The sequence below is a fragment of the Hippoglossus hippoglossus genome, chromosome 22, assembly GCF_009819705.1.
Source record: "Hippoglossus hippoglossus isolate fHipHip1 chromosome 22, fHipHip1.pri, whole genome shotgun sequence".
In the NCBI taxonomy this organism is placed as follows: Eukaryota; Metazoa; Chordata; class Actinopteri; order Pleuronectiformes; family Pleuronectidae; genus Hippoglossus; species Hippoglossus hippoglossus.
In genome coordinates this window covers 1,902,192-1,925,328 of record NC_047172.1, presented here as the reverse complement: position 1 = coordinate 1,925,328, position 23,137 = coordinate 1,902,192, and the positions used below count along the sequence as shown (strand labels likewise).

General features: G+C 46.6%; 1 protein-coding gene across 1 annotated transcript in view; it reads left to right on the top strand.

Moving 5' to 3' along the window:
* The window catches only part of LOC117756757 (protein jagged-2-like), a 45,946-nt gene extending 23,420 nt beyond the window's left edge, over positions 1–22,526 (top strand). Inside the window, 24 exon segments of the mRNA XM_034577536.1 lie at positions 5,533–5,655; positions 6,276–6,341; positions 6,343–6,404; positions 6,506–6,619; positions 6,797–6,910; positions 8,386–8,502; positions 9,436–9,482; positions 9,995–10,168; positions 10,252–10,402; positions 10,494–10,658; positions 11,042–11,155; positions 11,525–11,638; positions 12,154–12,267; positions 12,388–12,504; positions 12,947–12,974; positions 13,971–14,008; positions 14,011–14,055; positions 14,604–14,717; positions 14,854–14,969; positions 15,293–15,379; positions 15,381–15,554; positions 16,542–16,673; positions 19,521–19,680; positions 20,276–22,526. Of these exon segments, the coding sequence (XP_034433427.1) occupies positions 5,533–5,655; positions 6,276–6,341; positions 6,343–6,404; positions 6,506–6,619; positions 6,797–6,910; positions 8,386–8,502; positions 9,436–9,482; positions 9,995–10,168; positions 10,252–10,402; positions 10,494–10,658; positions 11,042–11,155; positions 11,525–11,638; positions 12,154–12,267; positions 12,388–12,504; positions 12,947–12,974; positions 13,971–14,008; positions 14,011–14,055; positions 14,604–14,717; positions 14,854–14,969; positions 15,293–15,379; positions 15,381–15,554; positions 16,542–16,673; positions 19,521–19,680; positions 20,276–20,784 (2,995 nt within the window). The 3' untranslated portion in view covers positions 20,785–22,526.
* Positions 22,527–23,137: the final 611 nt, after the last annotated feature.

The following is a 23,137-nucleotide window of genomic DNA, read 5'->3' as shown; positions in this document are numbered from 1 at the left end:
GAGGCTGGGGGGGGGGGGGGGGGTTGTTGATGACATACCAAGCAGTCCGACCCCCACACCACTCTTCCTCCCCAATCCCACCTCTGTGAAGCCCCCCCCCATCCCTCCATCTCCATCCCTCAGCTCTGATCCAGAGCCATTGTTCTGCTTCTCCTGTACTGAAGCTGCTGCTCCTGCCCCGCACACAGAGAAACAGAGGGAGACAGAGAGAGGCCTGTTTTTTCATTATGCTCCCCCCCCCCCCCCCCCCACCCTCACCCTCTCATGTCTGGCAGCCCACATCACCTCTTCCTATCCTGGGCCTTGTTATGGCTGCCACTCGCCTGTGGGGAAGTGTGGACTCTCCCCGCCGCCGAGTGGTGAACCCACCGAAACAAATAACTTCACGGTTTTATTTAACACAACAAGGCACGTTTAGTTATGTACTGTCCATTTAACACACAAGGTAACACAAACAGCTTTTTGAATGAGTGACTGTGGCTGTGGGGTTGATAAGAATAGAATAAACTATTTGAATAAAGTCCATTCTCCATTATCACGCCCACTAAGGTCGGGTTTCCAGTTGCAGAACTAATTTGTCCTTGGTCGAAACGCTCGGAGCTGTTCAGCATTAGAACCTGAACGGAACCTGGTCCGTGTTGGAAAAAGGAAGAAAAAGGAGTTTACACACCAAGTCCGTACATTTCATCCAAAATTCTCACATGTTTGAAAATAAATACGACTCCGAAGCTTTTGGAAAAGGTTTGATTTGCTGTCAAAGTCGTTCCAGAGATGTTTCGGCTGTTTTGGGATCAATCGGGATCGTTTTAGCAGCTCCTGGATCAGAAGATGAAATTCTCCTTGTTCCTCACGACTTCTCAGGATTGGATGGACGCGATGTTTCAGTTCTTCAAGAAGTGAGAGGACCATGAAATCATCCTCACTGCTCCACTCCATCTTTTATCAGACTGCGGATTTTAAAAAGATTTGATCTGAACCTTAACAGTTGACTCTGAGCAAGAAAAGGTGCTGAGAAGTTGTGTGTTGTCGCAGTAAAGTGAAATTCCGTGTGGAAGTGAACATGTACATTCAGACACACTGGAACACGTGTTTTTAAAAGTGCATAGAGGGGGGGGGGGGGGGGGGGGGGGGGGGGGGGGGGGTTATACTGAGGAAGGTTTTGATTTAGTTAAGATATGACATTAAGCTGACACTTCACATTGGAAATGGCGGAGGATTGAAAGAGAGAGGAACACCCTGGAATGTGCTCAACATGTGATTCTGAGCTTCGCTGCAATCTGGAACACACACACAGACACACACACACACACACACACACAAAACACACAGACACACTGACACAGACACACACGTATACTGGTGAAGAAAAGATAAAAAACTGATGCTCAGTTAAAAGCATTTTTGTGTGTTTGATTATGCGGAAAGTCACATTCATCAAATCTGTCACATTAAAACGATCAGTCAAAGATACGCAGGATATAAAACGTTACATAACGAGACAGAGAGAAACAACACAATGAAATAACATCGGGAACAAGAGAACAAGCTGATCCAGAGGGAACAGGAAACGGGAGCTTGATGTTCAGGTCGTTTTGTGACGTGAAGCTCGGGGCTCAGGTGCTTCGCTCACTTTTGTTTTTACCTCCAAGTAAATTGGCTTAAATGACAGAAGCTAAACTGCAGATGAAGTTGTAGTGAATTTTTGAAGGTAGATGATTAAATGTAGTGTGAATCCCTTTCTGAATTATTTTTGATCGAGCAAACTTGTTGAATTATTAAATAACTAAATAAACCTGAACCTTGGAAGGACGTCGTCAGTAGAAGGAGTTTGCTCTGTTGTCATGGAGACGGCTTCTCTGTAAATACGGGAGCTGAACCATGTGATAACAGATTGTCTGCGGTGTTGCATGTGAAACCTCCAGAAGAAGCTTGAAAGTGGAAGTTCCGTTAAGATCATTTTCGCCTTGAAGGTAAACTTGTGTACTGTCCGAAACTAAACTACAAAAACCGAGAGAAGTTATGGACGAAATTACAAAAAGCCGCCGGATGGTTGGAACAGTGACGGAGAGAAATCAACTGGGAGAAGCCGAGCGGGAGAAACCGAGGGGTTAAAACCTCCGAGAGGCAGAAACGGAGGAGAAAAGGAAAAGAAAAGCGTTCTGAGCCTGGCAGAAGAAATGTGTGTTTGGTATCTTGTTTCTTACACACAGCGCATTCACAACCTACGCTCCCTCATGTGACACTACGAAACATGTAGCTAGGCAACAGCGGGCTAAGTCTGTCCGCTGGAGTTGGGCGCAAGGCTCGCCTGTAAATAATTCAGCCTGACCAGTCACACACACACACACACACACACACACACACACACACACACAAACACACTAACAGCCCCTCCACCTCAGCCCCTGCCCACCGTCCGTTCTTCTGGGTGTGGTTAGTCTGAGGGGCACAGCGGGACGGGGGGGGGTTGTTGTGGGCAAGGCGGGATATTTTCAGCCCTGGCCGGCCCCGAAGGCCCCCTTCCATTGATGGAACGGCAGTAGCCCGGCGACGGGGTTTGTGGGTAATGCCACCCTTGGCCTGTGGCTGCCCGAAACCATTCCCCCGCTCTCCCACCACTGCAGCCAGACAGACTGTCCCACGCCGCCACCGCTGCTGCGAGGCTGACAGTGTGCAGGGCCCCGCCGCCGACCGCAGCGCCGGGACAACACCACATGCACACAGCTGTGTAGTAAGCAATACCACAGCAGCGTCTCACACACACACACACACACACACACACACACACACACACACACACACACACACACACACACACACACACACACACAGTCTAACTGTGGCTCCCACGTTCTGAGTGAGATCTGATTGAAGTTGTCACAGTCGTCGTGAACAGTTCAAATGTTTCAGCCACAAACAGAAATCTGGACGAACTGATAAAAATCAAAACGTTATAGACATCAGTGAAAGATTCTTGTTTACTATTTGGTTGAGTGAAGCTTTTAAAAGTTCTCAGCTCCGTTTCTACTTCAGCCTCTTTGACCCGTTTGCACTTCTAAAATATAAAACTCTGGCAGGAGCCAATCCAGCTCGAGCTGGGCGAGTACCTTGATGGCTCATTTCCATCTCTGCTGATTGGAGCCCGGAGCCGATAACCTGCAGAGTCTTTTAACCCGGGAGTTAGTGTGGATTGTTCCATTCCCATTACAAACAGAAGCCTGTGTTTAGTGGGTGTTCTGGCTTTAGAGTCGCCCATTATCCTGCCATGTGTCTTTGGACTGCGACGCCCGAGCACCAGAGAACCTGCAGAGAACATGCAACCCTGGTGAAATGCTGATTCAAAACCAGGCAGCGATCAGACAATAGTTAAACCATATCAACCTGATCACTTCGTTCCACCTGCTGGTGTTTTGACAGTTTGCAGTTCTCACATTGTTCAGTTCAACAGAAGGACAGAGGTTCAGGACCCAGCCCCAGAACCTGGGAGCCGCAGGTCCCAGTGCACTGCAGCACATTACAGCACATTAGCGCTCACTACACAGCCGTATATCACTGCTGCTACGGTGTTTGGTCGGCATCCATTTTGAAGTGTTTGTGAGTCGGGTGGGGGAGGCGGTGGGGGGGGTTGCATCCTAAAATAGCCCCGACAGAGAAATGACAGGACAGGTGGGGCAAGGTTACCGCTGGCCTTGGAATAACAGAGTGCTGCCATAAACCAACAGATTAGCTAACCCTGCGCTGGCCTCCCCTTCGAGACGACTAACCCTCGCTCCACAAACCCGCCGCTCATTCCAAGTCTGACCTCGACGAGCTCACGACACAGGAAGCGGGCGGAGAGGAGACGCACAGCACACGACACCAGAAGAAACTGCAGAAAACAACAGCTTCTCTTTTAACCTCCACTCGAGTCCTGACTGAGCGTCCTCTTGTCCTCAGTGTGGAGATAGCACATGTAACATCTCAAATGTCTGGATGTGGGGCTCTCATGACACTTTTCAAATTAACATTCAATTCTCTGGAATATTGATCAGCAATACAACATGTATTTTGAGGTTTCAGAACTTTTTAAATTATTTATATTGCATCATCTTTCATGTCTTGTCATGAAAAAATCATTTGCTACAGCTTCATTTCATATAAAAAGCAAAAACTTAAATTTCAGCTTGTTTCGATTAGAATTCAACCTTTTTTAGTTATTTTCAGAATTACATTGTTCTCGTTTCTTGTGCTGTGACCTTTCCAATTATTTAGAAACTTCATTTCAACCTGTTGATTTCCACTTAATTTCTACTTCGTGTTGTTCTTTAGTTCTTAGGAATCCATTGATGACAGGGTTAGGGTTAGTGTCAAGCACACGCTAAATAAAGTAAAGTGAATATACTGTAGGAACACAACAGTACACACGCAGACACACACACTCACTCACACACACACAGAGCACAGGAATGTGTGCTGGCACTGCGCTCCCCTAAAATTAGCAGCTTCAGCGAACACATCATTCACCTTGATGAAGACATTTTGTCCAACAAATGACTGTGGTGACATTTAGAGAAACTCAATCAGCTCTCCTGTGTTTCCTGAACCTTTCTGCTCATCCTGTCTTTAATTCTTTTCATTTCTGACGGACTGATGTGGTTTAAAAGCTCCTCAGTGTATTAAGTATTAAATGAGTTGTTTGATATCACAACCTAACTATCTCCTCCCCCCCCCCGCCCCCGCCCCGCCCCCCTGCGTTATTAAGTGAATCTGTGTGGCTGATATCCCTCAGGCTGCAGCCGTGAAGAAGAAGACAGTGTCAGTGTGCTTGTGAAATATGAGGTATTTGTTTTACAGAGGCAGCTCTGAACTCTGCTCTCTGTGACCTGGCGTTTGATTATCGGTGGTGGTACAAGCATCTGAACCCTGAGGGGAAATTAAAAGGAAATGTCAGACACACGAAAGTGAAGTCTGGACATTTTTTTTACAGACGTTTGCTGAATAATGTCTGGAAAATATTCTGAGTGAGTGAGAATACGGCAGAAAATGTGAGCGGTGGACGTGTTGATGACGTTTCTAACGGACGGACGTGAAACTGGAAGAACACAAATATCTCAGGATGAAGAAGAGGAGCCGTACATGTAGAAGACGAAGACGTCAACTTGGAGAGACGAGGAGATTTGAACGTTTTTGGCGATTAGGGCGGACGCCGGTGTGGATGTGCTGTTTACGTCACGTCCAGTTTCCAGGAGACACGTCTGAAAACAGTTTGATAGTGAAGAGGAGCAGAGTTTAGTTGTGATTAAAGCTTGATGAAGAAATCGGAGAGTGGAAGGAGTGACAGAAGTGAAGAGATGGAAAACAAAGGAAGGAAAAGAGTTAGAAAACCAAGTAAACCAGAAATTAGGAGGCGACTCATGTAGGGAGGCTCGAGTGCAGGTTTGGTTCTGACCCGACTCTTTGTAACTTCTCTCAACCTCTTTTCTTTGCTCGACTCCGTCCTGTCAAATAAAACCAACTAACCCCCCCCCCCCCCCCCTCCTCTGTGTGTTGCAGGTGTAACTACGGCTGGCAGGGTCCGTACTGTGACGAGTGCCTGCCGTACCCCGGCTGTGTTCACGGGACCTGCAACGAGCCCTGGCAGTGCACCTGTGAGAAGAACTGGGGGGGCCCTGCTCTGTGAACAAAGGTCGGTCACGTCATGGGAATTTTCTCATCGCATCAAATTGATTTCATTTTAAGTTTTAGGATCGTGGACCATTGGTTTCAGTTCCCTACGTCACAGTGAACGATGTTTTTTTTGCCTTTTCTGCCTTTATAATAGTTCAGTTTACAGTCACATGAACCAAGACAAAATTAACTCAAACTTTATCGTCACTGTGATCGTTTTTTTTATAACTCGTTTGCTTTTCTTACCGTTATAAAAGGAACTGAATCCACTCGGTGCCTGGAACCAAACCACATTACAAACAACCTGCAGGTTTAGAGTATGATTTTAAAAGCAGTGGTTCCGTACTGGTTCAGTAATGGTCCACCTCAGTCACACGAGGACACAGAGTGATTGGTCAAGAAGCAGGAAAATTACATTTGCCGTAAATATATTTATATCTAACCCACAATCAGATGTTTTGGATGGAAAAACTAAAAATTCCTGTACCAACAAGTCATTGTGAGAAGCTGTTGTTCCAGACGTCAAACAGCACAGAGCTGCAGGATCACCAGGAAAACAAGCTGTCATTCATTTAGGGATCGTTTACTGAATGTGTGTAAAACAACAAACAGCCGAGGTTGACTCTGAGTTTCTGTGCAGATCTGAACTACTGCGGGACCAACCGGCCCTGTAAGAACGGAGGCACCTGCATGAACAGAGCCGGACGAGTACAACTGCGCCTGTCCAGACGGATACTCCGGCAAGAACTGCGAGATCGGTGAGCGCGAGGGTTCAAAATCCAGGTCTGGGTGTCACAGCGCGTTCACACCCTGAAGACGTGGATGAATTTGACTGATTTCTCTTGACTTGTCTCTCCAGCGGAACACGCCTGTGTGTCCAACCCCTGCGCCAACGGAGGGACGTGTCATGAGGTCCCATCAGGCTTTGAGTGTCACTGCCCAGCCGGCTGGTCCGGGCCGACCTGCGCTAAAGGTCAGATGCTCCCAAGTTCACATTGTTACAATCTGACAGGAACATTCAATCAGTTCAGACTTCATTCCATTCATTACATATAAAACCAGAAAATAAAGTAGACACGAGACACATAGAAGTCTTATGTTGTTTTCAATGTGGTTGTGATGTTGGACATTGGTCTTGTTTACGTTTCAGACACGGATGAATGTGCGTCCAGCCCCTGCGCTCAGGGCGGGACCTGCATCGACCTGGAGAACGGCTTCAAGTGTCTCTGTCCACCCCAGTGGACGGGAAAGACCTGCCAGATCGGTACGTCTCCAAATCTAATCACCAGAACGTCTAATGATGTGACGTAATGTAAAGAGAGACGATAGCTCATTTGAATATCTGCAGGTTTATCAGCTGATAAACATCATGAGGTGTTTTTTTCAAAGTAAATTGTGCAGGGACACTTGGAAATGCATATTTTTATAATTCTGAAATCATAAGATATTTGCATGTTGGATGAAGTGTTGCTGTGATGAAGTGTTGTTGGAACTAAACTGTTTGACGTGCGTCCAAAGTCATTGCAGAGTTTCAGTTTGTGATCTGACTTGTTTGTGTATCCGGTTGTGTGGTTTAACCAGTAACTGCAGGACGGCCACTAATTCTAAATCAGTGTTTCTATGTGTGTGTGTTTATGTAAACGCATGCAAACGGAGATTCTCACTGTGTAGCATCCGCAACTCGAGCCAGGTGACTTGAGTTAGGCTAAAAATATCCCCCCGCCTGGCAACTGCTAGCCTTGGGACCAAATATACTCTGCCGGGGGGTTATCTTTGGCTCCAGACTGGGCGTGACAGGGGGAGGGGGGGGGGGGGGGGGTATGTACACTACGGTGAGCCGAGCCCTCACCCTCTTTGACTTCAGCCAGGAAACATTTTATAACCTGTAAACATGTGCGTGCAGCGCCCGAAGCTCAGTGGCTTGTGTTACGGATTCTGTTATTCTCAGAGAGCTTCCCCCCCCCAGGGAGCCGGGTGGTACCTGGGAGCGAGCGGGGCGGGGGGGTGGGGGGGTGGGTGGGGCGGTGGATTGGCTCGGAGCTTGGGTTTTTGGGAAAGGGCTCGGGGTGTTTAATTTCAGCCGGACAACAGGTGCCGCTTACCTCCTGGGAGTAGTATTAATGCACTGTGTCGGTTTATACTGAGCAAGGCAGCGCGGCGGGGCGCGGCGAGCGCTGCCTCTGAAACTGACCACTCGGAATGCCGCAGGTTGGCCTTCGGGGAATGCAATAGAGAGACATTAACCTGAGGGAGGGGGGAGGCGGGTGAGGATGGGGGGGGGGGGGGGGGGGGGGCGATGGAAGCTGAACTGTAATTTCACATTTGAAAAAGACCCCGAGTCGTTTGCCCTTAAAAGTCATTAGAGTCGCCCGACTTTGAATCCAGTCGCATTCACACAATGATGAATATGCACATTAGAGACATTATGTTCTGCACTGTGACGCATCTCTCATTTAATTATAACTCCTACTGCACAAGGAAATGAAATAAGTTACCAACTCGTGAAATACTGCAAAAGATTCAGTTTTAATCTGCGGAAATGTTGTTCTGACTTTAGGTGATCACATTTTAAAAAATGTTTCTGATGCAGCGATGACATTATAATGATGTAACATATAATCTCAGATGAAAGTAAAGCCCTGAGGCCGTTTGTGTAACAGGTGGATGGAGGTGAAGCTTGGTGACGGGGCCTCCGAACGCTCTCATTCATTCTCTCTGTCTCTCGTCTCCATTTTGCAGACGTTTTTGAGTGTGTTGGGATCAAGCCTTGTCTCAATGCTTACTCTTGCAAAAACTTGATTGGTGGATATCACTGTGCCTGCTTTCGTGGATGGGTGGGCAAGAACTGTCACATCAGTCAGTATCAATCCAGCAAAAAAATCATTAGACTTCAACCTTCTTTCCACTGCCTGTAGCAACGTCAGAGCCACAGCCCCTCCCTCTTTGTTGGCTAGCTTCACTTCCACTAGCGTCTGTAGCTCAGAGTATTATCTTGTAGTAGTAGTAGTAGTAGTAGTAGTAGTAGTAGTAGTAGTAGTAGTAGTATCATCGTAAGTTGTACAAGTGCACAACTGGACTTGTGTTTGTTGCCTACCTACACTTGTACAACTTGATGATACCAGGACCTGGATGACTTAGAACCTTCACATAGTAGTAGTAGTATAGCAGGTTCTTAAGCTTTCTGTTGTTTAAATTAAAATCATTTAGCTCTGATAGCAAGCTAATATTGAAAATTAGCAAAACACCCTTTATTGATCAGATATTACTTCTCACCAATTTTCAATTTATTGATCCAACCACCAACACGTGTGGCCAGCGCCCCGTTGGACTGATGGTCGAGTCTGATGCTAAATTTTATCATTTTCTTGGTTTTACTGTGAATTAAAACACCAGATTTACTTTAGGTTTGTGATGCTAGTGGAAGGAAAGCTAAGCTAGTCCAGCTGCTGAGCTCCAGATCTCTTCCTTCTCCTGTGCTGTTCCTCTTTATGGCTGTTTGTACCTTCCACACCTTCACTATCTCCTCCAGGCTCCAGGATTCAAACCTTCTTTGCTCTGTAGCTTGTGTTTTAACAGTCAAGCGTCAGTATTTCCCTTTGACGTTTAGTTTCACTGCACGTTTTCGCAGCTCATGTGCACCTGAATCTGCTTCTAGCGTTTCTTCCTCCGGGCATGAATCTCTTTGCTTTGGTTTGTTTAACCACGTTCTTGTAGCGGCTGCATGTTTATCAGCATCGATTCATTTTCCACCTCCCAGTTTGTGAGTTAATCAGAGTGATTTCTCCTCAGATCTGAACAGCTGCCACGGACAGTGTCAGAATGGAGGGACCTGCAAGGTGAGATTCTGAAAAGATCAAATCTCAAGAATGAATTCCTTTAAAACCGATTTAAACGATGATTTATGACCCATGGGTTTCTCAGGAGTAGATATTCTATTGGATAAATTCAGCCATTAAAGAGTGAATTCTCAAAATGTCGTCCTGTTAAACACGTTACTGTTGCTGCTTCTCAAATTTCTCTCCAGCTTCATGGTGAAGTTTTGAATTTGGAAGAAACTCTTCATCATTTTCACTGACAGTAAATAAACTTTCCAGTCAAATAAAAGTCAGACCAACCGTCCAAAGTCCAAATACTTCCACTGATAGAAACTGCAACAAATAGCCTGGATGATAAATCTTTTATCTAAACTCAGCATGATGCATTAAAAGCCTTCAGCAGTAAGAGGATAGAAATGTGAATAATTTGTGGTTGATGCCTGAACTTTCTCGATGATTGATTTCACTTTGTCTCATCTCATCTCTGACACTTTGGATCATGAGAAGTTGCTAAATTCTTGTCTCTGTTCCAGGACGTTGCCAGAGGCTACCAGTGTGGTTGCCAGCCAGGATTCATGGGCCGACACTGCGAGGTTCAGAGGAACCGCTGTGCCAGCAGTCCGTGTAGAAACGGGGGCCGCTGCCACGCCCTGCTGGACGGATTCATGTGTGAATGCCCTCCAGGCTTCGCTGGCACGACCTGTGAGGTGCGGGTTGGATCCGGCGAGTGAAGACACAGTGTGATCATGACTGCAAATTTGTGTTTTAACTTTCTGTTTTCCATCTGAAGGTGCAGAACGACCCGTGCAGCCCAAGCCCGTGTCACAACAAGGCCCAGTGCCACAGCGTGATGGGAGACTTCTACTGCAGCTGCCCCGACGACTACGAGGGTAAAACCTGCTCCGAGCTCAAGGACCACTGCAAGACCAACCAGTGTCAAGGTAACATGGCTCCTGGACAATCCTCTGCTCTATAATAAGATATCTGGAGACATTCCTGCTGATCCCCTCTCTTCTCTAATCCACCTCAAAGTGATTGACAGCTGCACGGTCGCTGTGGCAACCAACGACACCCAAAAGCGGGTGTGGCACATCTCGTCCAATGTGTGCGGCCCCCACGGCCGCTGCATCAGCCTGCCGGCCGGGAACTTCAGCTGCTCCTGCGAGCCCGGATTCACTGGCACCTACTGCCACGAGAGTGAGTCACTATTAGCTCCACACACACTCACAGCCACAAACACACACAGACTATATTTATCATCAGTTACCATCACTGGGAATCACTCGTACAGTAATACAGACGCACTGATCCTCGCTGGCTGGGTTTAGTTTACAGCAGGGGGGGGGGGTGGAGCAGAAGAAGGAAAGTCAGAGGAGAACATGAGCGAGAGAGTTTATCGTTTACTTTGTTGTTATTTGTTTTATTTGTTCCTTTCCCCCGTTTTCCAACTCAAACAAACACACTCACTTTTCTCCAAAGCTTCTTGAAGGACGTGTTTATTCTGAAATAAGCCTTTTTTGGTCTCGGTGCATTTTTAAAACTCAACATCAGTTAATATCCGTCCTCGCTTTTGTCTGCAGATATTAATGACTGTGCGTCGTCCCCCTGTAAAAATGGAGGAACCTGCATCGATGGGATCAACTCCTTCCAGTGCTTCTGCCCCAACGGCTGGGAGGGCCTACTGTGTGATGTTGGTGAGTGGTTTCCTCAAACTCACTCAAACCTTTCTACAGTCATCCACATGGGTCGTCGTGCACATTTGCAGATGACACTGTGACTTATATTATACTTCATGTGAGTAGTATAATATTTATTTTCATATTTCTATCAGATATAACAGTAAACAACCTTTTTTAACTCAATCAACTTTGAATTAACTCTAAACATCAGCACTAAGGAGGCTCCTCTTCGACGATGTTAAAGTTTAGAACAGTGTGAAGTACGTTCCTGCTTCCAGAACATCGAGGAACATATTTCTCTGTCGTGAGCTGGTAAAATCAATATATATATATATAAAATCAATAACCTGATCACTGTGCTGACTGGTTGTTTGATTGCTCCAGATGTGAATGAGTGCAACAGGAACCCCTGTCAGAACGGAGGCCAGTGTGTCGACCTGCTCAACGACTTCTACTGCAACTGTGTGGACAACTGGAAAGGAAAGACCTGCCACTCGCGTAAGTCCACACGTGTGTTTCCAAGCATGTGAAGAAATCTGTGTGTTCTGTACGTGCACGTGTTAAATGCTTGAATGAGAATACATGTATGTTTGCGTGACCCCTTGGCTGGCAACAGGTCGTTAAAGTGAACAGGAAGAGAAACTCAGTGTATCAGTATTTAAATAGACGAATTATCAAATGCTGCAAAAGATTATTTTCGTTGGCATCAATGCAGAAATACATCAAAGGAAAGTAAAAATGAAACAAAGCCAATGAATCTCTCGTGAGTGGCGTCTTTGTCTTCTCGTTCCGTCTTCTTCAACATGTCAGGTCTTATATTTGTCTTCGCTACCTCAGCCAGATAATCTTCCTTGTGAAGCACAATGGCCTCTCGGGCGGCTGTGCGGGCTTGTTCTCTCCTCTCACGATGCCTCTGAACTCTGCTGTGGGGCTGAAGTAATCGCTGCTTTACGCTGGCGCCGAGTCAAATGTTTGAAACGTTTTTTCTTTCCCCCTGTGCTGCCGCCGTCCAGGTGAGAGCCAGTGCGACTCCACCACCTGCAGCAACGGAGGGACGTGCTACGACCACGGAGACTCCTTCCTGTGCAGCTGCCCCTCGGGCTGGGGGGGCAGCACCTGCAACACAGGTCAGGCGCCCGCCACACTCTGACTGTTGTCATCAGAGCCATAACACTGTGATGATGTGATGTGACCCCGTTACAAGCTGGTCAGAGATTAAACAAAACATCCTCATGTTGTTTTGGTAGCCAAGAACAGCACGTGTGACTCGGGTCCCTGCGAGAACGGGGGGACGTGCGTCGGCAAAGGAGACGACTTCACGTGTATCTGCAAGGACGGCTGGAAAGGACCCACCTGCACTCAGAGTACGTGAGCGTCAGAGCCGGGTGCACGTGCATGTCTGAGCTGTGGGATCCACCGGGGACCTGTTGACTCTCTAAACACTTTTAACAGCCAGTGAAAGTATAATCACCTGAAACTTCACTTTAGCTCCTTGTTATTTTCTGGTACACATGACTTTCTCTGTTATTATTACAATTTGGATGCCGACTTGAGAACTAGTCACAGGTTGGAAATCAAAGTACGACTGCATCATCAGATTAATACTTCGACACTATCGCAGTACGATACGCAGGATTTTAAGTCAATTACAAGAATCTTTTTTATGATTTGTGATATTTCTTAATAATTGTGTTTCCTTTTCTTTTAGTTTTTACGCCTGAAATAGTGAATTAAAAGTCATTATTCTCACGTCCTGTTCAGTGAAAAGTGTCTGATTCTGATTAGTCGACCTTCTTTCTCTTGCAGATGTCGATGACTGCAATCCACATCCCTGGTAAGATTCATATTCATTAATCTACTGAAAACCTTTGGTTGTGAATGATGATGACGTTTTTTTTAATTATGGTCTGTTTATAAACCGTCGGTCGGACAAAACAAGACTTTTAAAACACATCAACTCGAGTTTTAGACATTTTTGATGTACTTTTTTAAAAATGAACTTAATTTTATTAACGAAAGTAATAAAGAAATGTAGAAATATAAAAAATGAGGGCGGGTGGCGGATCCCCCTGGACAAAAGCCCCCCCCCCCCCCCCATTCTGTCCTCCTCACCCTCCTCTACAATGACTGACAGGTGGATTAGTGGTGGTTTTGGTTTTGAGAGGAGGAGGTGGAGGCAGGGGGGGGGGGGAGGAGGAGAGAGAAGAGACTCCCCACTCGCCCATTCACCCTCCTCGACCTGGGGGGAGCTGTAAAGAGTGGAGGTGTGGGTGAGGGGGGGTGAGGGGGGGTCGCTCAGTATGTGGTCAGGAGGGATTTTACATATAAAGTCTGGACATTGATCTGGGATCAGCTTCAGTCGGCTGCCACTCAAACAGAGACTCTGCAAACGCTGCAGGAGAAAAGTCCCACAGAGAGTTTGTCTGTGACTCAGGACGACAAACAGAAGCACCTCACTAAAGATCCACAATGCATTTGCAGGCACGTATAGTGCGCACGTATAACGCAGAAGTCTCTGTCGTGAGTTTTAGAAAAAAGATCCGGGTCAGAAAACGACTGAAACAACTCGAAGACCTGAAAGTTAGATTCAAATAACTCGGTTGAAGTTGTGTAACTTTACAAACGTGTTTAACCTACTTGAAAAACAAGAAGAGTTTTTATTTGTGTTTTTATTCGTGAATTTGACAAAGTGAACAACTTCAGCTCATCTGAAGTCTTTTCCTGCTTTCATTGATTCTCTTCAGAAGAAGTTTTCTCTCTTCAGTTTCTTTGTGTTTCATGTTTGCACAAACACGTCCTCCACGCTCATTTCTCTGTCTTTCCTCCGCAGCTACAACGGCGGCATCTGTGTCGACGGCGTGAACTGGTTCGCTGCGAATGCGCCCACGGATTCGCCGGACCGGACTGCCGCATAAGTGAGTCCCCCTGGGAACCGGAGGGGAGGGTGGGGTCAGATGGGCCGGAGGGGTCAGAGGTGAAAGGCCGCGATGGGGGAGCGTGAGCCGATTGTTCAGGGCGACAGATTAGGAAGCCTTTTAGGAAGACGGTCTTAACCTCTCGCCTCTGCGCTGAGCCGAGGTCAGGGCGGAGGTCCGTCAGACGGGTCGGTGCGCTCTCCCGCGGCCCTTCATGAGAGAAAGCTCTCCAGAAAAGCCTTTTCACAACCAGAGAGTTGTCAGTTTGAAGTGTGTGGAAGCCAAAGAGATTCTCTGGAGATTTTTTAAATAACATTCAAATCGCTCAAAGATCAGTTTCTCCTCCGCAACAGAAGAGAAAGAGTTCCTCGGTTCCTGAAAAGACACTGAAGCTTTTCCAGAATCGTCTTATTTTAAAATCCTCAAGATGTTTCCAACATTCGCCAACATACCTGAAAAGATGAATTTCTTTCCTTTCAAAATGATTTAAGTGAGTTGTCTTGTGCTGCAGCTGTTTACTGAACGATCCTCTGCTGGTTCTCCTTCAGACATAGACGAGTGTCAGTCGTCTCCTTGTGCCGAAGGTTCCACCTGCATGGATGAAATCAACGCTTTCCGCTGTGTCTGTCCCCCGGGACACGCCGGACCTCGCTGTCAAGAGTGTGAGCAAACTTTATCCATCTGGACTCGGTGCCATGTTTTCGTTAGTTCTGTTAGAGCTGCTTCTTCCAGTTCAGTGTTAAAGCTCAGGCTCTCCAGCTGTGCACATGTTCTCACCCTCTCCTCCATTCCTTCCAGTCATCGGACTCGGGAAGTCGTGTCGTCACGCTGGGCTGCAGTTTCCTCACGGCAGCGGTGGGAGGAGGAGTGTAACGCCCTGCCAGTGTGTCGACGGATACGTTCGCTGTTCTAAGGTCAGTGAAGCTCCAAAACCAAAGCAAGCCTCCCGTCCAGAAAAGTGTTTTTAGCTGCACATCAGTAATAATAATCTCATATCTCGTGACCATTCACGAGCTTTGGTCATGTGGTGTAACAGGAAGTAGATTGTGTAAACAGGAAGTAGATTGTCTAGAAAAACTATTAACGAGGAAAAGCGAAGGTGAAAAGCGAGAGCAGGGATTTCTTTTCACGCTGGTCGTCGAGTCATGTGACTGATGAGACAACAACAACAAAACAACACGATGATGTGATGTAAATAAAGTAAAAGCACTGAATCTTTAAATCCTCGCTCTTCCAGGTGAGGTGCGGTCGCCGGCCCTGCGTCCTCCCGAAGGCTCTTCCTCCCGCGGACACCAACCCTCCGTCCTGCCCCGGAGGCCACGAAGTGTGTGGAGCATCAGTTCCTCACGTGCTTCTCGGCGCCGTGCAACCAGTGGGGCGTGTGTTCGACGCCGGACCCCCCCACACCTCTGCACACCCAGTGTGAGCCCAACAGCGGTTACCTTGACAACAGCTGTGCTCGCATCACGCTCATCTTCAAAAAGGACAAAGTGCCGCAGGTAAGAGAGTTTTTGTTTGTGAAGCTTCAAAATATTAACTGAATTTCTCTGTTTTAATATATTTAATGGGCCTTTTTTCAATTTATACTTAATGGAATTAACGCTAAAAACCAAGCGAGCGTTGAAAACAGGATCGTCTTCCTCTGTTTCAGCTGCTCTGTGGTTTCTACTCAGCCGTCACAGTTTTTGACAGTTTATATTTTTTCCTTCTCCTCGGGCAATAAAACGAACATTTAAAAGCAAAATAACACGACTCCAGCAATAAAAAGCGATGCTTTAAATGTCAAATTTAATGAGGTCGTTCTTAAAATATGAAGTTTTGTGGTTTTAGTATTTTATATCAAAGAGAGACGTTTGTTCAGAGGGTTTAGCGTCGATGCAGACGTTTTATCAGCCTGATGTTCCTGCAGCCAACAGATCTGCATGATCTCAGTGTGAGAGCAGTTTGAAAACCACCAGCAAACCCAGTTTCACCAGAGTCATCGAGTCTTTTCCGTCCTTGTTGATGTTTCATGTCATAACAGAACATTTGAAGTCATTTTCCTCCCACCCTGCATTGTTAACTCTTGATAATTGCTCAAATTATCGAATGTTAACAACACAGGGTGGGAGGAAAGTGATTTCAGAATGTCCCGCTGCCTGAAACACACAACATCATGAGGTCCTGTACACAACCAGAGCCGGTCTCTGCTGCTTCCTTTTCCTCCTCTCAGTGTGTGATGTGTCATCGTGTCACTGGTAACTTCGTTGTATCTCAAAGTTCACGCTGGTGCGTAGGGAACTCAAAGGTCAGATGTGTAAGATGGAGCCTGAAGAGTGTCGGTAAAAAATCTTAAAATCAATTGTAAAACTTCCCGGGCGTCAGTGTGAGGAGGTGGAAACAGCAGTGAGACACTACAAGAACAAATGTGAATCTTCTCGTTCGTCCTGGTGAGAATTAGAAAGTGCAGATACTAATGTTGTGTGTGTGTGTGTGTGTGTCTGCAGGGCACCACTGTGGAGAACATCTGCTCGGAGCTCAGGTACCTCCCCGTCACTCAGACGCTGGCTGAGGAGCGAGCGCTGCTCATCCTCTGTGACCTGTCCTACTCCAACAGCGACGCCGTGGAGGTTGCCATGGTAATTATTCCACAAAAACACACACACACCCACACACACACACTGACAGTGCTGTCTTTCGGGTGGTCTCACAGTTGAGGACGTGTCCCTTCTGGAACCGTCATGACACTGGTTTCCTCAGACTGTGTCGTCCTTCAGACTTTGGGATTGTCATCGAGTCGTCAAGTTGTTAAAGCCTCACATCACAGCTTCAGATTCAGACGCTGTCTCCGTCTCTCCGTCTCTCTGTCTCTCCGTCTCTCCGCCACGTTCCCTCTCTCCTTCTCCCACTTTATGAAATCGTACTTAATCCAAACGCTGCAAATCGTTTCCAGAGAAGAGCTGTAAAATCTGAACCTTTTGATTTAACCTTCTAATTTCTTTCCTCTTTTACTCAAACAACTGAAGAAACAAAAGGGAGGAAAGAAAGGAGAGGGATAGGCGTTTGAGGCTTTTAACATCTGGATGAGATTTAGCGTTTCACCTTGCTGATCTGTCTCCTCTCTCCCTCCTCCTCCTCCTCCTCCTGTTTCTTCTTCTTCCTTCTTACTGTCTCTTTCACCTTCCCCTCTTTCATTCCTCTCTCTTCTGTTTTTCTTTCTCCCTCACTCTTGTCTTTGTTGCCGTCTTTCCTACGACTCTCCCTCACCTCTCCCTCTTTCCCTCTCTCCCTGCTTCCCTCGCTCTCGGCCACCCAGACTCGGGGGAAATCAGTCACTTCTGGGCTTTAAGCTCTTAATGGAGGGGATTAGATCTCGTCCCTGTGATGTTTGCAGGCTTGTCGTGAGCGGCAGATACAGGAAGAGGAGCGGCGAGCCTGACATCCACCCAATCCCCACAACAAGGCTTTCATAAGAAACCTCACTCCCACTCAGAAACGTCAGCGTCCGTTTCCAAGTGTGGGTGAAATCTTTCAAATCTCAGCGAGCTCTGCGGAGCGTCGACTTGTTCTCAGCCAAAGAATCCCGAGGTGTGTTTGTAAACTACGCAGCCGATCTGCCGCGACGCCAGGAACAAGTGGTTCCGTATGTTCGAGGATGAGCGAGGAGCGTTGGGTTTGTTTGGAGTCAGAGTCGCACCGTCTGTGACTCGACGTGTTGAGGCTGCGTCTCGTGGGTTGGAAGGAAAACGAAGAGATGCTCGAGCAGCTTGGAGGCGACATTCAGACGAGCTGTTCAATGTGGTGTAAACAGGACGAGGCTCGATGCAGCTACAGTCAGTTACAGAACATAAACCAGTGAAGTGAGGCTCTGCGTTTCTTTACCTGTCCCCAAATCCCCAAAACACACGAACCAACAATAATCTGAATCCTGAAAATCCTGTTGAATCCTTCTAACATGTGGTTGTGTATGTTGTATCTTCAGCTCCAACTGTAAACACAAGATAAAGTGATCAATAGTCTCTGATCATTTCTGAAGACGTCTCTGAATCTTCTGGCTCGCGCTGTGTGACCCTGACGTTAATGTCCCCTCAACACAAACGGCTGCAGAGACTCAAATATGTGTAGAAAATGTCAAATGGCATGAAGTTAATAAAGTTATGATCAAATCAAAGGTGATGTGTCGTCAGAGGAGACATGATGACCCGTCATATCTTTATCGAGCTTCTGTCCAGCACTTGGTTGTGGTCATGTCAGTCAGAGGGGGGTGTGTCACATGCTGCGTGTCTATTGGTCGAGCTCTTCATCTGGAGGATGTTGACGATCATGGGATTGTGACGTCGCTGATTCTGTTCTCACTGAGGAACGTGAGCGTCTCAGCTGTCAGACACCAAATCACAGGGAGAGCAAACGTAAACATGATTCCATCCACTCAACGTGACGATGCTCTGAAGAGAAAGTGGATAAAGAGTCAACCGAGTTTCTAAACGTCTCAGGAGTGGACGGCTTCGTATTAGAGCTAAACGTTAGCTGGGCTGTAGCCTGTGTGTGTGTGTTGCTCGGTGTGTGTGTCTGTCAGTGCAGCCCCGTGTCTGTGGTGCGATCTGTCAGTCATCCCGGGAGGCGGGTTCAGAGGTGTGTGAACGAGCGGCTGATTTCCTCCGGAGAAGAAAAGAGGAGTGTTAGTCTCCAGCCGAGCGGCAGCACAGCTGGGCTCTTCTCCATTGTTTGTCCTAATTGAACTGCACAGCACACAGCTAATCCCCCCCGACCCCCCCACCACCTCACTGCTCTCACCCTCAGAGCCTTATTAGGCAATTAACTCCACCTTCTGTTGTCTCCGGGGGGGGGGGGGGGGGGGGGGGGGGGGGGGGGGGGGGGGGGGGGGCCTCCGCAGCCTGCCAGATGTTAGGATGAGAATCTGCTTTATTCACAACCATGAATGTGTTTTTTCTTCTCTTTATCTTCTTTCATAGCCCCGAGCGTGTGTGTGTGTGTGTGTGTGTGTGTGTGTGTGTGTGTGTGTGTGTGTGACTCTTCACTACAACTGGTGGTTTTGCACATTCCCGTCATTTCCTACAAGTCGTCTTTTATTCACATTATCATTCAAAGTTCCCTGAAAGGATTTAACGGGTATTTCAGTTTCAGATGATTAGACCTTCAAAGTAAGTTCAGGATTTTGTGTTTGTTCTTGGACACTCAGGGTCACACTTTTATTTTTATACAACAAACTACCACAACTCTTGTTATGATGGTTGTGTTGTTGTTTGGTTTCTGGATCAATCGTAGCTCAGGGAAATCCTCCCAGTCTCAAACCTCAGGTGTCGTTAAGGAGCTTCACACCTGGTTTGTTCCCGACCTTCAGACCAGAACATCAGGTGAAAGGTTCCTCAGATCACGATCCACGATCTGGATTCGGATCAAACTTTACCAACAAACAGTTCACACCCAACATGTCTCTCTCTCTCTGTCTCTCTTCATACCTGCAGTCCTTTGAGCAGGACGGGCGATCGAAGGACAGCGACCGAGGACAGATCCAAAAGGCCGCCAGCGCCATCATCGGTGCTCTGTCCAAACGCCACAACAGCACCGTCATGTTGGCCGTGGTGGAGGTCAAAGTGGAGACGCTGGTGAAATCTCCTCCTGCTGGTGAGTGTTACGCTTGAAGCTCAGAAACTTTCTCACAGATTCAACATAGATTCACATATTCAGTTTTGCGTTTACTGCAAATGTCACCTGTCATGTGTTTAGCTTAGCTTAGCACAAAGAATGAAAGCTGGGGGAAACTGTTAGCGTAGCTCCTCAAAGTTACCCTGTAAGAACTAAGCTAGCATAATTACACTCTCCACGTGTGTTAATGTTACTGTTATATGTTACAAGAATTTCCCTTTTTCTGCAGAGTTGAAAAATTTGGTCTCATTTTTAATTTGTCCTGCCAGTCTCATAATCAACCAAAGAATCTAGAAAACATAAGAGATCCTTAACTTGGTGTTTTGCAGCTTCACTGTTTAGCTGAGTGCCACATGCACTAGCAACCATAAAGTTGTTACTGTCCACGCAGAGCTCATAGTTTAAGCTGCAGTCGAACTTATCTTTTACTCTCAGCCTGTGAACCTGTTATTTGAAATCTGCTGCGTGTGAGAGTGATGTTCGTACACGTGTTCCTCCGCTACCGCCAGAGACTGAATTCATTCTATGGATAATATCTGTGCTCAATATCTTCTCCTGTGACGCTCTCCCGCAGGTTACCTGGTCCCGCTGCTGTGCGTCGTCTTCGCCGTCCTGTGGATCTTCTGCATCGTGGTTTGCGTCTGGTGGAACCGCAAGAGGAAGAAAGAGCGCGAGAGAGCGGCCCGATCCAACAGGCCGGTCAACAACAAGCTGGAGACGCTGCCGAGCTACGCCCTCAAAGACAACCGCGACAAAGACATTCAGTACGAATGCAAGAAACTGATGGGCCCCTCGGACAGGACGTGCGACGGGGCCGAGGGCGAGGAGGAGGAGGGGGTGCATGAGGAGGACGAGCAGGAGGAAGACGAGGAGAGGGCGCCGGGCCCCGGGGACAAGTGTTTGTCTCAGAAAGGCTCCATAGCGCAGGACAGGGGGATGAAGGGAAAGGGCGGAGTCATCTGCACGGCGCACAGCGCTCCAGTGAAGGCGCCACACCGGACAGCGTACAGCCCCAAAGACAACCGGTGTAAAAACCTTAACGCCGCCAAGCTCAGCGAGGACATGAATGACCATTATGTGTGAGCGAAGGAGGGACCTTCCTGAAACACAGGAAACAAACTGAGACGTCTTCAGTGTCTCCGACGTTTCAACTCTTAAAAAAAACACCAAAAGTGAAGATTACAGATGCTTTAATTTTTTATTTTTGTCTGTTAAACATTATTTAACTTTGTCGTCTGCAGCTCGGAGGCGAATTTTTACCAAAAAACCAACAACGAAAATTACAGAAAAACAACCAAAAAAAAAAGAAAGAAAATAAACGGAAAATAAACATCAACGCTTTTGGATTTTCTGGATTTCACTTTAACCATCGACGCTGTTGGAATCGAGACTTTCTCTTCACTGATGATTTTATTTTTTTTCTCTGTTTGACTTCATGACGACTCTCGTGGAGATTTAACTGAACGACATCGGCCGGCAGCTGTTCACGTTGTTTCTACTGTTCGGTGCGTTGAGTTCCCGTCTGCCTTAGCCCGGACCGTCGGGCCTTTTCTACACTGTCTTCACGTCTTTTTATAAAAACAAATAATACTGAAAAAAAAAAAAAAGGTTTTATATACGTTTTAAGTTTTTTGGAAAAGGAGAATCGGCTGTATGATATTTGGCATGAGACGTTTTCTGTTTACATCCATAAACATCTTTTTCCATTTTGTGTTAAAGGTTCTTACCCTTTCAAAATAATTGTCACTGCTTCCTGCGAGTCAACGAGATGATTTTTCAGTATTTGGTAGAAAAGTGCCTTGGCCCTGATTTCCCTCCTCTTTCTCCTCCTGTGGACTTTTAGCAGATTTTAAATACATATAAAGGGAAAGACGTCCTCGTAACAACTCTTCATGCAACAGGTTATTTTTCTTTGTGATGTACAAATGTAAATATGAACAAATGGCTGTGTATATTTGAGTTTAGTAACTTAAGTGATGCTTTGTATCATAGTTATTCTAAAGAATAAGATTTTTTTTTTGTGGTTGTTTTTTTTTTTTTCTAATGATGTCATTCCGTTTGTGTCCGTCAACACTCAGACAGGTGTTCTCCAGATGTTCGGACTGTGTCCAGAGTCGGTTTGAAACTAAAACACATTGTTTGTCATGATGTGTTGTGATCATTTGTGTCAGCTGTTAATGAGACAAAGAGTGTGTTTGTTGGGGGGGGGTGGAGTCAGAGCGACAACTGTAAGAAACCCCCCCCCCAAACAGTCATCTTCATTTCAGACTGAAGATTTAAAACCTAGTGCCACCGCACAGCAGCTGTTTCACGTTATTTAAAAAGCCCTTTTACACGTACGTACAAACCTTAAGTCTTAAGGGCCAAGAAACAAGATTTACATTTTTGGAGCAAAATATAATTCAAGGTCCGTTCTTCACCCACTGATTCAAACGACTCGGACCAACTCTCCAAAAAGCATCTGAACGTCATCACACAGGTTATTAACACGGAGAATTCTTTCAAAAACACTTTTCATGTTTGTATGTCACAGGCTGTTTGTTTGTATGTATTTAAATATTAAAAACACTGTTAGCGTCCTGTTCCACAGCAGCAGCGCCTCCAGAACTCAACACATACGAGTCAATATGTGTGTGTCCGCGTTTTTTCCCTCAACTGTCCCTGTTCACTGACACATTTTTTATTTGTGTCCCTTTTGAAATTTCGCCGCTGGTTCCAGATCCATCATTTCGTCTTTAATTTTTCCCTGAAAACGACTGAAGCAACAACTGGTTCACTTCCTGGTTTCCAACACTGTCCAGAGTCACATGTCAACATTTTACATTCCCTCAGTCAAGTGCACGGCTCTTTGCATTTCATCGCAGCATCTCGTTTGTAGTGTACTTTAGAATACACACAGTAATAGGATATAAATATGGTGCATCACATGTCAGCTCCTTTTATTCCCCCCCATCTTTGTAACATTTCAGTTTAATTCAGAAGTCCAGAGTTTATAAAATGCAAGTTTTTATTGGGAAATGAATCATTTGTGGAACCAGCACTCGAGATTTCTTCAGGTCACAGGGTCCAAACCCCTCGCGTCTGTCGGCTGCAGCGATGCTACGCAGAGCGATGGAAGTTCCCTGTGACGGAAATCAACCACCCCAGCCCAAGTGCCTTTGAGCAAGATCGCAGTCCCCATCGCAGACAAAGGGGGCGTGGTGTGAATCTCCTGGCTGTGTTGTAGCCCCGCCTCTCCTCGTGTATCGACCCTGGTGTAATGAAGGGAACAAGTTGTTGTCACTGTCGGTTGTTGTCGGTTGTTGTCGGTTGTTCGTACAGAGTTTCTGTTTCTGTTTCTGCCCGAAGAACAAACAGGACGAGAGAAAACTTCAGCATTAAAACAAGTGTCATCAGTGTCTGAACGTTGTTTTCAATATGTTTATGTTTTTGTTAA